General features: G+C 43.0%; 1 protein-coding gene across 2 annotated transcripts; it reads right to left on the reverse strand.

Annotated features, from left to right (window-relative positions):
• Positions 1-965: 965 nt before the first annotated feature.
• On the reverse strand, positions 966-12,483 carry NAA50 (N-alpha-acetyltransferase 50, NatE catalytic subunit). 2 transcript variants are annotated; one of them, XM_081894908.1, is made up of 5 exons: positions 12,216-12,483; positions 8,071-8,204; positions 6,048-6,167; positions 5,817-5,883; positions 966-3,816 (listed from the first exon to the last, which is right to left on the reverse strand). In XM_081894908.1, the coding sequence occupies exons 1-5, from the start codon at positions 12,221-12,223 to the stop codon at positions 3,636-3,638; spliced, it is 510 nt and encodes a 169-aa protein (XP_081751034.1). In that variant the 5' UTR covers positions 12,224-12,483; the 3' UTR covers positions 966-3,635. The 2 variants fall into 2 exon arrangements, with proteins under 2 accessions (XP_081751034.1, XP_081751033.1); XM_081894907.1 differs by having other exon boundaries at positions 8,071-8,207.
• Positions 12,484-14,245: the final 1,762 nt, after the last annotated feature.

Below are 14,245 nucleotides of genomic sequence, written 5' to 3' on the forward strand. Positions count from 1 at the left end.
GTCTTTATTTATTAGCAGAATCTGCATTTTGGGCTCTCTGTAAATCCTCTGACCCAACTATACCTGCTTCAGAAGAATCTCTGCTTGCCAGCAAGTTACTATGTCACATACCTTGCAGGGTTGGAGACCTGCAATTTCTCTTGCTGGGACAGAGGAAGGGGTGAGAGGTGAGACGCAATTCAGGCTGTTGCCTGGCAGTCACTGCAGCTTTTCTCTGCCTGCCTTAAGAGAAAAGGGCATGTCTGGGTTGGAGATGTTAGTCTGCAAGCTGGTCCTACTCTTACTGCATGAGGGTGGTAAATGGAGAATGCTCCCATCTTTAACAGAGAAAGGCAGGTAAGGGAGAAAGGAACCCAAAAACACAAGGCCAGCTCCTGGGTGCCTTGTGGTGCACATTTATTAAGAATGTTGTTGGTTTTTTTAAAAAAAAATAATTTTTAGCTTCTTAGGATTTCAGAAAGATGAACTTGCTTCTGATGTACAAAAGTGGCGGCCTAAAATTTGTGAACATGTTTTCCTTGCTTATTCATGTAAGATTTAAACAAGGTACTGTATTCTATCTTGTGAAATGCCCCAGCAATTATCACAGTCATGTCAAAAAGCACAAAGAAAACATCCTCCTTTTTATATGCCGCAGCATCCCTTCTCACGTAATTGCAACAGGCTGCCAATTAAGCAAGAATAACTTTTATCCACGAAGTGAAGGATAAAAGCAGTTTCAGTTATCTAGGAGTAGACAGCAAATTTCCTCCAAGATCAAGGTATGTTCTCAGCATGGTAACTCATTGCTACGTAAGATGAACATTAACATATTCAAAACAAACCCTAAATCAATATACCTGGGGCAGGAGAGGAGTGGTTTTAGACAATCCCTGCAGCTGCAGACTAAAACTGATTTTGTGCAGAGGGTAAAAAATATATAATTAGGTTCACATTTACTAGACATCACAAGGCACCATTAAATGTTAATGAAAACAGAACTAGAATTTATTTCAGCTGTAACAGTATGTCATCTTTAATGGACATATTCAATCATTAACTGAATCAAGTAATCCCAGCCACTTTTATGTATACAAAAATATTCCCCCTCCCATGCCAAGTAAAGGGTGTCTGTCCTGGGTGCTTTTTTTCCCATTCTTGTTGCATATATCAGTTACCTAATACTGAAAAAAAATATTTATGAAGTCCAGCAGTTTTATAGTTATATGATGAGAAAAGTACTGTGCTGAGCCCCTTTACACTTACCCTGCTATAGGATATGTAAAGTATGCTATGCACATTCTCCTTGTAAACTTCTACAATAGAAGCACTGATGGTGGTAATTTAACCGAACCTCCCAACTAATTACTGCAGTTGTACATACGCTGATTTGCAAGAGAATGGAAAGCACTGACATGAAGCATTAAAAAACACCCATTTTAGACAACCCCCTGCTTGACTATTTCAAAAGACAAGACATTTCTTCCAAATTGGCAAACTTCTGCAGCACTCAAAGAAAGGAACCATCCAAACTGCTGCTCTTTGCCACACTCAAGCAGAGGGGATGCAGCTCCAGCAGCTAGGGATTAAATCCTGTGTTCTTTTTAAGCAAGGAAACACTGGCAGGACTGATAGTCATGAAAAGTGGAGCTTTGATTTCCAATTTCTTTTCCTCCTACCTCCTGTAGAACATAGTCACTAAGGAAGGTTGACTGCACAATGGAAACCCCAAGAAACGTTGAGAAATACATTCACAGAATGACAGTTGATTAAAAAATATATAAATGGGTTTTGTTTTGCTTTTAAAGTCTAAGCGGAAAACTACCTGCAAGTGATTTGTAGATCAAGAGAAGCATTGACTTCCCAACCCCCAATTCCACGTATCTACCATTCGGTTCCAAAAAAAAAAGGGACACACTTTCCTTAGCACCAGAAGATAGTTATGAGCAGATGTTGACTTGGGCTGTATATACATTCTTTAATGCAGTACCTTCCCCTTTGAACTTCTTTGCCTTATCTACAACTGATCAGGGAAAACAGTGTTGGCACTTGAGATTTAGATGTGCTTCAACATCTTTGCAGAAGGAAAACAAATCCTCAGGAAATACAATATAAAACATAGCAAACTATGGCCAGAGAAGCAGTACAAGAACATTTCCTGTACCAGGATTCGGAAAGGGTGAACTTGCTGTTTTTTTCTGATCAAAACAATAAGCATGCAGTTGGGCAAAATGTCTAATGGACCAAATAGGTGTCAGGATATTCTGCTTGCCTGATAAGGAATAGTGTTTCCTGACTTCTCTGCAATTAAAGGTTGCGCAATATTGCAAATTGCCTGAACTTTCCTGGTCTTCATGTCCCCTTGTTTCTCAATTCAGCATCACAGTGAAATTACAACAGCTGCTAGCAAGGTTACATTGTAACCCCCACCCACCCTCCCTCAATAAAGATTTTTCAAAGCAGAAAAGCGCAAGATACAGTTAAAAGTTCAAAATCAGGAAAGAAATGCAGTTTAATATTGATTTAGGTGATAGGGCAGGTTCCCTCCCCTCCCTGGTACGTTTCCCCAGATGGAGAGGAGAGTTGTAATGTTAAGCTGGCATTGCTGTACTGAATTGCTAGAAGCTCAAAATGAAATTGCAAACAAAAGCGTAACAAAATACAAAGCGAGAGCTTGGTAAAATAGGCTACAGTTCTTACATTACAATATCAGGAGAAAACCAGTTATTTTCTGAATCCTCACAATGCTCCCCAATAAGCCACTTCCATCTGGTGTTCCATTGCATCCCCTTTTAATATTCTTCTAAGACGAGTGCCAAATCTTCAGAAGTGTAATGGAGGGGGGGTGGGAGAAGCAGTTTCAATCATCATCTATCTTAGGGAGCATATAATCTCAGCAAGCAAACAGAGTTCAAACCAGCAGAGCCATTCAAAGGCAAAGCTTCCTTCCTTCTCTTTCTTTCTTTCAAAGTAAGAGTCACAGACTGATCTTCTTTAGTAATCTTTAATGTTTGGCTCCTCCACTGTTGCCAGAGCCAAGGGTCGTTCTGTCGTTAGTGCAATACCTGTAACGAATGAGAGAAGAGTGGAAGATGGTACAGTCCACTCTGAATCCTCACCTACATCCCGACCGCTCAGCAAGTTGAATCTTCTCGCCGGCCACTTTGTCTCAAAACACAATGAAGAAATGGCGGCTCAAATGCTCTGAATTAGCTTCCAAACTGATGCATGTTCAAATAGTAAACAAGGCCAAAACCGCCAAACCAAGTTCAAAACTAGAGACCGAGAGACTCCATTACAAAAGAAAAAAAAGTGGCATGGTACTGGGAGCCTGGATGCAAGGTATTGCTTAAACTCTGCCCTTCAATGGGAATGCAGGAGGATCACACACATACCGAGGAAAAGCTGACCTTTGGAAGACCGAATGAAGGCCCCCCCACCCCAGCTAGAACCGCATACTACTTCCATCCCCAAATTGCAAAGAAGTAGAGCTATAGAACCCAAACACACAATTTGACAATCCTTGGGAAGTTATTAATTTGTTGGAGAGGATACAACACACATTAGGAGCAGGGGGGAAACCAAAAACAGACACCAGGCCTCTCTTTCCCTATTTGGTGACAAGAAAGTGCAAGAAAGCGTTCATTGGGTTTTGTTCAGTTGTCAGACTTTTGCACATCTGTGTTCTGGCCGAGACAAGGGACTTTGAGGTTTTTTTGCAGCACGTGAGCATCCGCTGGTTCTATCCTCTTGTAGTAGTTCTTCTTCGTCTCAATGATCTCAAATCCAAACTTTCTGTAGAAGTCAATAGCAGATTCATTGCTAATCTGGACATGTCTGGGTAAAAAAAGAAACCAAGGGAGAAAAGCATTACCATTTATGAAGGCTGGAACTTGGATCTATATGCTAATGAACTGTTTATCTGAAGACTGGAAAGGAAAATGGGAAAGCAAGGATAGAGAAGAGATTAAAACAGATGTTACTGAATGTGATAATAAACAAAAGACCATCCAACTTCTGTATCCCATGTTACTTTCACCTATCATCTTTACTACGGCTGGGGGAAAAGTCTTGCATGCCAGCTTATAAGACAAGTGCCCAGAAATCAAGTACAGTCGTACCTTGAAGTTGAATGGAATCCGTTCTGGAAGTCCGTTCAACTTCCAAAATGTTCAGAAACCAAAATGCGGCTTCTGATTGGCTGCAGGAGCTTCCATTGGACATTCTGATTGGCTGCAGGAGCTTCCATTGGACATTCAGGTTCCAAAGTTCGTTTGCAAACCTGGACACTCACTTCTGGGTTTGTGGCGTTTGGGAGCCAAAATGTACAAGTACCAAGGTGTTCAGGATCCAAGGTACGACTGTCTATGACCATCCTATGTAAACGACTACCTACCTTTTGCCTTTCTGATTTCAGTGACAAACAACTACTATTCTGACACAAAAAGCTACTCTAGAGCACATGTCCTAACCTGTTGTCCGCCAAGTACCTTGAACTAAAACTCCCATCAGCCTCAGATAGCATGGCCATCCCAGGGATGATGGAAGTTAAATCCCGGATGGGAAGGAAAACAACATACAGTACTGCAGAGCTCTCATAAACCAGAAGGTAACAATACTACCAAACTGGCCTCCAAGAAAGTTATACCTTGATGGCGCTGCAGATGCACAGTAGCAATTGCACCAGGTGGGCCTTCTTTGAGAAGGCATCCCACAACTGTGGTGCCATGATCAAGCAAGTCCTATCCTACATGCTCATGTGCTGTATCTCAGATTGGGGGACATCTGGTAACTTTAGAGGACATATTTACAGGATTAGGTTTACATGTGAAGAATTATGCTTAGGAGCTTTTTTAACTGCTATTTATAGATTTAGAGACGCAGGTGGAGCTGTGGGTTAAACCACAAAGCCTAGGGCTTGCTGATCAGAAGGTCGGCGGTTCGGATCCCCACGACGGGGTGAGCTCCCATTGCTCTGTCCCTGCTCCTGCCAACCTAGCAGTTTGAAAGCACGTCAAGTGCAAATAGATCAATAGGTACCGCTCCGGCGGGAAGGTAAACGGCATTTCCGTGCGCTGCTCTGGTTTGCCAGAAGCGGCTTAGTCATGCTGGCCACATGACCTGGAAGCTGTACGCCGGCTCCCTTGGCCAGTAAAGCGAGATGAGCGCCATAACCCCAGAGTCGGCCACGACTGGACTTAATGGTCAGGGGTCCCTTTACCTTTACTTATATGTTTAGCTCTTGCAGAGCTCAGCTTGTCCCTGGTCAATGGATATAGGCACTAATAATAAACAATCCAGACACAATACTGATAAAATAAAGAGGGCATCACTTACAAAAAAGTAACAGGGCTGTAGAGTCACACCTTGGTTCTCGAACGTAATCCATTCCAGATCCGTTCGATTTCTGAAAACATTCGAAAACCAAGGCGTGGCTTCCAATTGGTTGCACAAGCTTCCTATACTTAATCGGAAACCGCATAAGCTGCGTCGGACATTCAGGTTCCAAAAAATGTTCGCAAACCGGAACACGCACTTCCAGGTTTGTGGCATTTGGGAGCTAAAATGTTCGAGTCACAAGGCGTTTGAGAACCAAGGTATGACTGTAATGTATGTACCTCCTGTGGTTAGCATTTGCACTGCATGGTAGTGTCAATATAATTAGTGCCTCTACTGTGTCCCAGCAAACTCTAGTACTCGAAAGCAAAAGTCTTATATTAGTTGTTCTTTAATACTATGCCACAAGACTTGAGCGCCAACATTTCCATGAATGCCAACTAAACATGTAAGCAACCAATTCCTCCTGCCTAGGAGGCCAGCAATGTCTTTCTACTTACAGATAGATATTGTCGAAAGTGCCATCTTTTTCACAGATGTTTAACACATGATTCAACATTTTAGTTCCTACAAAGGAAGCAAGACAAAATGGAAGAAAGTTATTCCCAATTTCAAATACTGCAGCATCTTGCAATATTTCTTATTTTATAAACAAGTACTAAATTTTGTAAGCTTTGGAGCCACATGTTCCATAGCCAAGAGCCACCTCATCATTTACAAAACAGTCTTACCTATCCCCAACCTTCGGTAAGGGGCCAGACATCCAAGCGTCATGATGTACAGTCTTTTCTGATTCTGAGAATGATCTACTCTACAGCACACTGCACCCACTGCAATATCATTGAAATAGGCTGCCGAAAAGAGGGGTGGGGAGAGGAAGAAAGCATATTATTTTGGGGTTTTTTAATCCACCGTATCCTGAGGGTTTCGGATAAATATATAGATTTAAGAATACTGCATAATTAGAACAGCAAGACACACTTGCATATTATATATTAAATATATAACAATAAATGTGATCCCATCCCTGCTTTAACTCCACGCCTCAAACTAAATATGTAACAATAAAAATAATCCCATCCCAATTTACCTCCACATATCAAATATCAGGTCAAACAAGGTCTAATTCTCACTGAAGGGAAGTCTGTACTATGCTGGTAGAACTCCAGGCTGAAGGGGACAGAATAGTCCCTTGTAAAAATAAGATCTATAATCCTGCATGCATAAAACTAGCATATTAAAGAGAATGCTGGTGTAGAACCCTTTCCCCTCATATTCTATGTGCCAGAAATACTATGTATAATGGACAATTCAATCAGACCTGAAGCACAGCCTAAAGTGATAAAATCAAGACAGAGTTCTACATCTGCAGTAAGAGCTGGATCTTGCAATCCTTTAGGAAAACATTCAAGCATAACTTGATGCATAGTGGTCCATAGTTCTGCTTGTCACCCCCACCATAGTGAGTGTTTCATTACCTTATGGCAAAGACAATAAGAGGGGAACCAACCTCTTTCTACCTTGGATCATCAACCGAGTTGTGCTGAATTTCAAAGGGTGCAATAAGGGGGATGACCTCAATCCCCTCTCCAGCTCCAAGCTAAACAGGAAGGCTAGAGTTGACCATGGCACTCTTCTTGCTTCTGCTGCCTGCCACCAAAATGTTGGTGAACAGTCAAGGCACTCAGAATGCCTCAGCCAGCTAGCTCCAAAGCAAGCTCCTACTCCCCTTCCTCAGTTCCGAAAGCCTGGAGCTAGAGAGGGAAGCTGGGGCTTGTCCCTGAACTCCTGCAGGGGTGCAGAAAGTGGTCAACATTACAGTCTTATGAATATCCACCTCAGCATAGGACTCATTGGGTTGAATCCATACTTGATAGCAGACCCACTGAAATCAACAGGGCTTGTTTTAGTCATGGACCAAGATTCCAATGGGTCTGCTCAAAGCATGGCTTATTTGGGACCCAATCCATTCAGTTCAATGGGACACACTTCTGAGAAAGCATGCATAGGCTGAAGGGGAGGACCAAGGCCACCTAAAAAAAAAGCTGTGAAACCTTGTTGTGTGTGCAGGAGGAAGGTTTACACCTGAGGAGTTGATGAATGGGTTTCTCTCTGTGGATATCATTGAAACATGTGACAAGATATGTTAAGCATTTGAGCAGCAAAAAATGATATTATTCATTTTAAAGACCATGATGTAGTATAAAGGGAAAACGGGTTTCTAATGCAACATATGAAAAGTAATTTAGGGCTGCATAAGTTGTCAGTTCTGTATACAGCAGTCAACAGGAGGCTAGTGGTGATGCTAAAACACTCACAACTTGGCATGAAGGATATTCATGAGGAAGGGGGCCACTGCTTCCTGCACTTGCTGAAGCTTTTAAAACAACCAACAAGGGCACTAGTTTTCCTGAGCAGCTGTGGAAGGTAAAAGCTGGTAGCTCTCTATGGCTAGAACAGGAGGAGCTGGAGGGGAAGGAATAGGCAAAGACAAGGGGAAAAGAGGATGGACAACTATCTCAGGCCAAAGAGGTACATACCTGAGGAAGATGGCGGAATAAAAGGCAGTATCTGCATTGTATGTGCAGGCCCAGGTTGCATGGCGTGCAAGGCTTCATACAGTCAGAATAATTAAGGTATCTGGTAAAGCTATCCTCACGTAACAGATGATGTACTGAATCTAGCAGATAAACCAAGAACAATGGAAAACCCTCTATCCACCAACCCACCAAATAAAAAAGCAAGGTACTATACCCAGTTTGGCGAGCTCGCCAACCTCTAACACATCCTTGTAGAACTTGTCATTGTAGCTGACGGGGAAAATGACTTGGTTTAACCGCTTCAGCTGCTTAATGTTGTGTGGCGTCACATCACCCAGCTCGATCCGGCTACTGGAACAAATCAAAACATGCTTAATACCTCTAGGAATGCCACTGTGATTAAGCTATACTAGAAACAGTAGAACTGGTCACCTTGTCATGTCCAAGCACTTTGGTGCAATATCCCCATTCTGCACAGAACCCTCCTAAATCTATCATGCAGGATTTAGTAGGACTCTTTTTTAAAAAAGCAAACACCTTGCAGTTACTCCAGCTTCTCAAGGGCAAGTCCTCTAAAACTGTAGAGAACATGGAATTTGTGTGTCTTGCTTCACACAAAGCCACAGAAGAGGTGAAATACTGGCACATGTGACTTTTGGGAGTTTCAAAGGACAGAAGACCCATAAGTCACACTCACAGCTTGCTTGCTTCCTTCCCCAACACATCTAAAGATGCCAGGAAAGAAGCAAGAAAAACTTACTTTGAAACTCATCAGAAAGTGAAACAGGACACTTTGCCTCTTCCACAATTTTGTGGCGTGTCTGCAAGCCTCAGTGAGAGGGAGAGACTGGTAGTGGTAACCACAAATAGCAGCTGCCTAGTAAACCAAGCCATAATGTGTGGATCCTGGGAAGCAACCTGTCACTTTAGAGTTGAGAAGGAAGCTAAATTAGCTCCTCAGAATGGCAGGAAGTAACATGAGCCACGCTGGAGACTTGAACCACTGGCTGTATGAAAAGAATTCCCAAGTTCACATTACAAGGCTCAGTCAAACATATAAACAAGACAACAGAGCAAGAAAGCGGGAACATACATAAGATATAATACATTTTCACATATAATAAGCCATTACCCAAAACACATTTCCAACAGTGAAACTGCATACAGCCATAGTTTATTGTTCACATTAAGAAAGTTAACACCCCCAAAAGGAGTCAGGGTCTCAGGGACAGAGAGTGGCTGGACGTGGGGAAGCAGAAAAAGGTCCTCCTTTCCTTCCACTCTGCAGACACGCCCCGGATTCTCCCAACACCCCCTTTCCTTCATATAAATATATCTTTTTAGCACCAGAATTAACACATATTAAAAGCCTATACTGATGACAGAGACACCCACCTTGAGTGCCCAGTTCGCAAACCTAAGACTTACTGTATTTTTCCATGTACAATCATACCTTGGTTTTCCAACAGCTTAGTTCTCGAATATTTTGTCTCCCAAACCTGGAAGTGACTGTTCCAGTTGGCGAACTATTTTTGGAAGCCGAACGTCCGAAGGGGATTCTGCAGCTTCTGATTGACTGCAGGAGCTTCCTGCAGCCAGTCAGAAGCCACGCTTTGGATTTCGAACGTTTTGGAAGTCAAATGGACTTCTGGAATGGATTTCATTTGACTTCCAAGGTACAACTGTACAAGATGCCCCCAAGATCTATTGGAAGTCTAGCGGGGAGAACTTATAAAGAACTTTATACTGCTTTTTTATGCTTTTCAGATTTTAAGTGCAATTTCAGATTTCTGTTCTATGCGAGTGTGTTTGTGTGGTGTGTGAGAGAGAGAGAGAGAGAGAGGGGGGGGAGGGAGGGAGAAAGAGTCATTATTTGCAGGTTTGTGGTTTTTTTTTAAAAAAAACCCCTATTCACTTAAGTCTTGGAGTGTTTTGAAAGGAACAACTTTTAATATATAAACACAACTTGTAGTTGCTTATTGCAGGCTAAGAAAAGTAGGCAATAACTGAAAAAGCATCTATGCATAAACTCATGCTCCAGCCACTGATAACAACTTTGCAAAAGGTTTTAGGTTAGTCAAGTTCTTTTGAGAGTTGCTTGTGTATGTGTTTCTAATTAAGTGAGAAATTGTAGTAATCTTTCTGAAGCTGCAGTTGTGTCTGTTGTGTACTGAGGGGGCTGAACTGGGAATGTATATGATTTATCTTGATTTTACAGTCAAATTATACAGCTGTCTTAAAAACAATACATTTTTAAGTGCCAGACATTCCTCTTATTAGAAAGAGAGTAACTCCAAAAAGGAGAAATAATGTTTTATTGGCAAGTTGGAAATGTCACCATGTACAGACTTTTAACACACTGGGAGAACAAATTAACAATCTGCTTCACTAAACAAAGAACCAGGAAGTTATTTGCACACTGTAGCAGTACATAGGAGGCATTTCTATTTACTTAAGACAGAGTCCACCTGTTAGCCAAAAACGCTTTCAGATCAGCTTTCAAAAATCAGTACTAAGACTCAGGCTCACAATTGAAAAAGACATAACACATGAGTAAAAAGGAATGGGTGGGAGGAAGGGAACATAAATTCAGACCCTTGAAAAGATACAATTTTTAATAATATGGTTATGTCTATTCAGATTCTGGCTGTCTAGAGAAGCAACTACTTGTTGATGCCAGTGGCAATTCTGGCAGTCTTGCCCTTGATAAAGTCAGCAATGATAGAATAGTATGAAATCTGTATTGTTGCACTCCACCATGCATTTAAGAAGCTGGCAATTACTAATATGTTCGAAAACCAAGGTATGACTGTAGTTCAGTTAGGATCTTTTATGCTCTCAGAAGCAAACTGGCATCAACTGAAACTGAACTTATCTCCAAGTCACTCTTTTAGTACACATGGCAAGACCAAGTCCCCTGAATCCATAGAGCAGCAGGCTTCTAACACCATGTTCACCATCTGTGCTAATCCACAGCAAATGGCAAAATGCCTCCATGGTGTCACCCTACGGCGCAGATGCACTGACCTCCACTGCATCAACCAGAGTTGCAGGTGGCAGGAATTCAGTAAATGAATTATCTTGCAATTCCAGCAGACGTGGGTCAGAATCCAATTATACAGCATACATAGGCTGTGAATAACCACCCTTTTGATGGATTTCAGTTGTAATCTGAAAATGCTGGAGACTTGGCAAAGCCTGTCAACCCAACACAGGGCATTTCATGTAAATGGTAAATTAACGCATGTAATTTCTGTAAATGTAATGTATTTATACATGATACATACATGTTTGGTTTTGTCTTCCACCAAGGAAACATCATATATTAAACAACCATTAGATTCTTTGTAATGAGTGATGGTTAGATAATTCTGTATTCTCTGAACAAATCCTGTGTGGGACTTAACTTGGCAAGGGAAATATTAAGGTTTTAAAATTGGTTTTAACTGTTGCTTATAAACTCCCTTGAATACTCCAATGAAAAAGCAAATGATAAAGTAAATAAACAGTTACCCTGTTGTAGGTTTTTAACACAGTTTTTAAAGTTATTTCCAAGCACTTGGAGGGAGGGAGGGAGGTCCAAAGGTTCAAAAGCACCTTTTATTTTAACGTTTGAAATGGTTAAAGTTAAAATGTAAAAAATTGTGTAAAACCAGTAAAAAATATTTTTTTAAAAAAGTTGGGGTGGGTGCCAACAAAATAAGAAGGGCAGACGAAACTGATGGACTATGCAGAGATGGGAAAACTGACCGGGAGGATCAGAAACCAGGAAGATCAAGGATTTTTAAAGGACTGGAATAAATTCTTCGTTTATTTAAAAGACCACTGTAAACAGTTAAAATCAATGGCGGGGATGTAATGGCACTTGGAATGTGGAATTAACTATGGAAAGAACCTTTTGCTTTGATGTTTGAAATGGTTAAAGTTAAAACGTAAAAAACCTGTGTAAACCAATAAAAAATATTATTTTTAAAAATGAAGATAAAGTTGGGTGGGTGGGTGAAACAACAAGACCTGCTGGCCCATTGGCGGAAATCAGGCCCGGAAGGCTCCCTCTCGCCGCCACCTTATGGCGCACCTTGAACCCAGAACCCTCCCTCGGAACAGAACCGCATCCTCTCCGGAGGAAACGGGAGAAGAACCCGGAGGGGCCGCTTCGTCTCCATTCCCGCCCCCCCCCCCGGAAAAGAAGCGCGGGAAACAAAGACCCGCCGCCGCCGCCCCGGGGGGAAATCCTGAGGGGGAAAGCCAAGCTGGAGGGCGCCTGAGGAGACCGGGCTGGGCGGCTGGGCCGGGAGGCGGGAAGGAAAGGGGAGGGAAAGGGGAGGCGGCCGCCGCCGCCGCCGGTCCCGCACTCACCCCTTCATAGCTGCTGCTGCTGCTGCTGCTGGCGGGGGCCGCGGGGTCCAGCAGCGGCGCTTCTCCTGCTGCTCCTGCTCTTGGCGCCGCCGCCGCCGCCGCTGCTCCACATGGGCCTCAGGCCGCTCCGAGCTCCCGCGCGCGCCTGCGCACAACGCCGCCCCCGCCTCAGCTCGACCTTTCACCCGACGCCGACGTGACGACGACGGCAGCACGCGCTCCCGGCGCAACGCTTCGCACGCGCTCCGGAGAGAGACTCTTCGCCCCGCCCCCTCGTTTCGAAGTCACTCAGAGGCCGATTTCCGGGTTCTTTCGTCCCGCCCCCCGGTTAGAAGTCACTCAGAGACCGACTTCCGGTTTTTTTCCTCCCCCCCGCGATTTGCCCACAGACGGGTAATAATAATAATAATAATAATAATAATAATAATAATAATAATAATAATAATAATAATAATAATAATAATAATAATAATAATAATAATAATAATAATAATTTTTTGCAAGGCCAGGCTCAGGGCGCCTAACAAGCAATAATAAAAACAAGTTGGAATGAATACAATTTTAAAACAAAATTAAAATACAACATTAAAATATTGAAACATTAAAATATTTAAAAGGGTAAAACTTGTTACCAGCCTAGCTGCTCCGATTTCAATATAACTTCTTATATTTATCTACAGTATAGCTGCCAACTTACAGATTTGAAAATAAGGGACCAGCAGCCCAAATAAGGGATTTTGGCTTAGCTTAGACAGAAATCTGGCACTGATGGAGCCAGGCTGCTTTGGCTGCCACTGACTGTGTTTTGCAGGGAGTTGGACTAGATGATCCTAAGGGTCTACAACTCCGACCAAAGAAGAGTGGCAGACAAAACTGATGAACGACATCCAGATGGCAAAGCTTACAGGCAGAATTAGAAACCAGGAAGAGGACCTCTTTCCTAAAGAATGGGGCAAGTTTATAATTTATTGGAAAAGCTATTGTAAAGAGTTACATACATTGGTAGGATTGACAGGAAACTTGTAGTAAAAATTTGAACTATGGATGGACAAAGGATTTATAAAAATAGAGTTAGGAAAGGGATGCAGAGGGGGAAATCACTACATTAAGATGCTGCACTGGTTGGAGGGGATGCTAAGCAGCACATCAGGGCTGTCGTCGTCCTGGCGCCAGGAGTTCCATCGGCCCTTACCCGCCCAAGAGAGAGGGAGGCAGGGAGACTCTCACCTGTGAGCCTGGCATGAGGTGGTTGAGGCGCCACAGCGGCCACTGAAGTGCCGCTTTTCTGCATCCCGAGCCGGGCGAGCATGAAACCCGGGAAATTTAAGGGACATCATCAATCCGGGACAGCAGCGGGAAACGGCGCTGGGATAAGGGAGTTTCCCGCCAAATAAGGGACGGTTGACAGCTATGATCTACAGTGGCACCTTTGGTACATCTTTCATAACAAGGGGCCCTGTACGAAACCAAATGGATCTTCTCAATTATGAATCTTCTCAATTTTATGCCTCCTTGACTCTGCATCCTGTGCAGGGGAGCCGCTCACGTCACCCTGAATCTGGCGCTACTGCAATATAGGAATCTCACCCAGACCATCCATGACAGGTGGCCACCCAACCTGCTTAAAAACCTCCAAAGAAGAAGAGTCCACAGCCTTCCGAGGGAGTCTGTTCCACTGTCGGAACAGCTCTTACCATCAAAAAGTTATTCTAGATGTTTAGTCAAAATCTGCTTTCCACTAACTTAAAGCCATTGGTTTGGGTCCTATGCTCCGGAGCAGGAGAAAACAAGCTTGCTTCATCTTCCATGTGACCATTAGCAATTTGGAGGTGGCAATATGCAAACAGCTGAATCTTTCAGCTTCATGTGCCTCTCCTGCCCTGTGTCACGGACACAGACCTCCTTCTGAGCTGACGCCGCAGGAGTTTGGGGGGCCTCTTCTCCCCTACCTCCAACCTTACCTTGTATCGGGTCCATAGCTATGAATAATAATAATAATAATTTATTATTTATACCCCGCCCATCTGGCT

Source organism: Podarcis melisellensis (genome assembly GCF_964234715.1).
Source record: "Podarcis melisellensis genome assembly, chromosome: 17".
Taxonomy (NCBI): domain Eukaryota; kingdom Metazoa; phylum Chordata; class Lepidosauria; order Squamata; family Lacertidae; genus Podarcis; species Podarcis melisellensis.

What these genes read in the sequence shown, in the direction of transcription:
- NAA50 (XM_081894907.1), bottom strand. An exon ending in TGGCGAGCTCGCCAAACTGG is followed by an intron (nt 6,168 to 8,070) that starts GTATAGTACCTT and finishes TCTTTTCGGCAG; the next exon opens with CCTATTTCAATGATATTGCA. An exon ending in ACTTTCGACAATATCTATCT is followed by an intron (nt 3,817 to 5,816) that starts GTAAGTAGAAAG and finishes TTTTTTACCCAG; the next exon opens with ACATGTCCAGATTAGCAATG.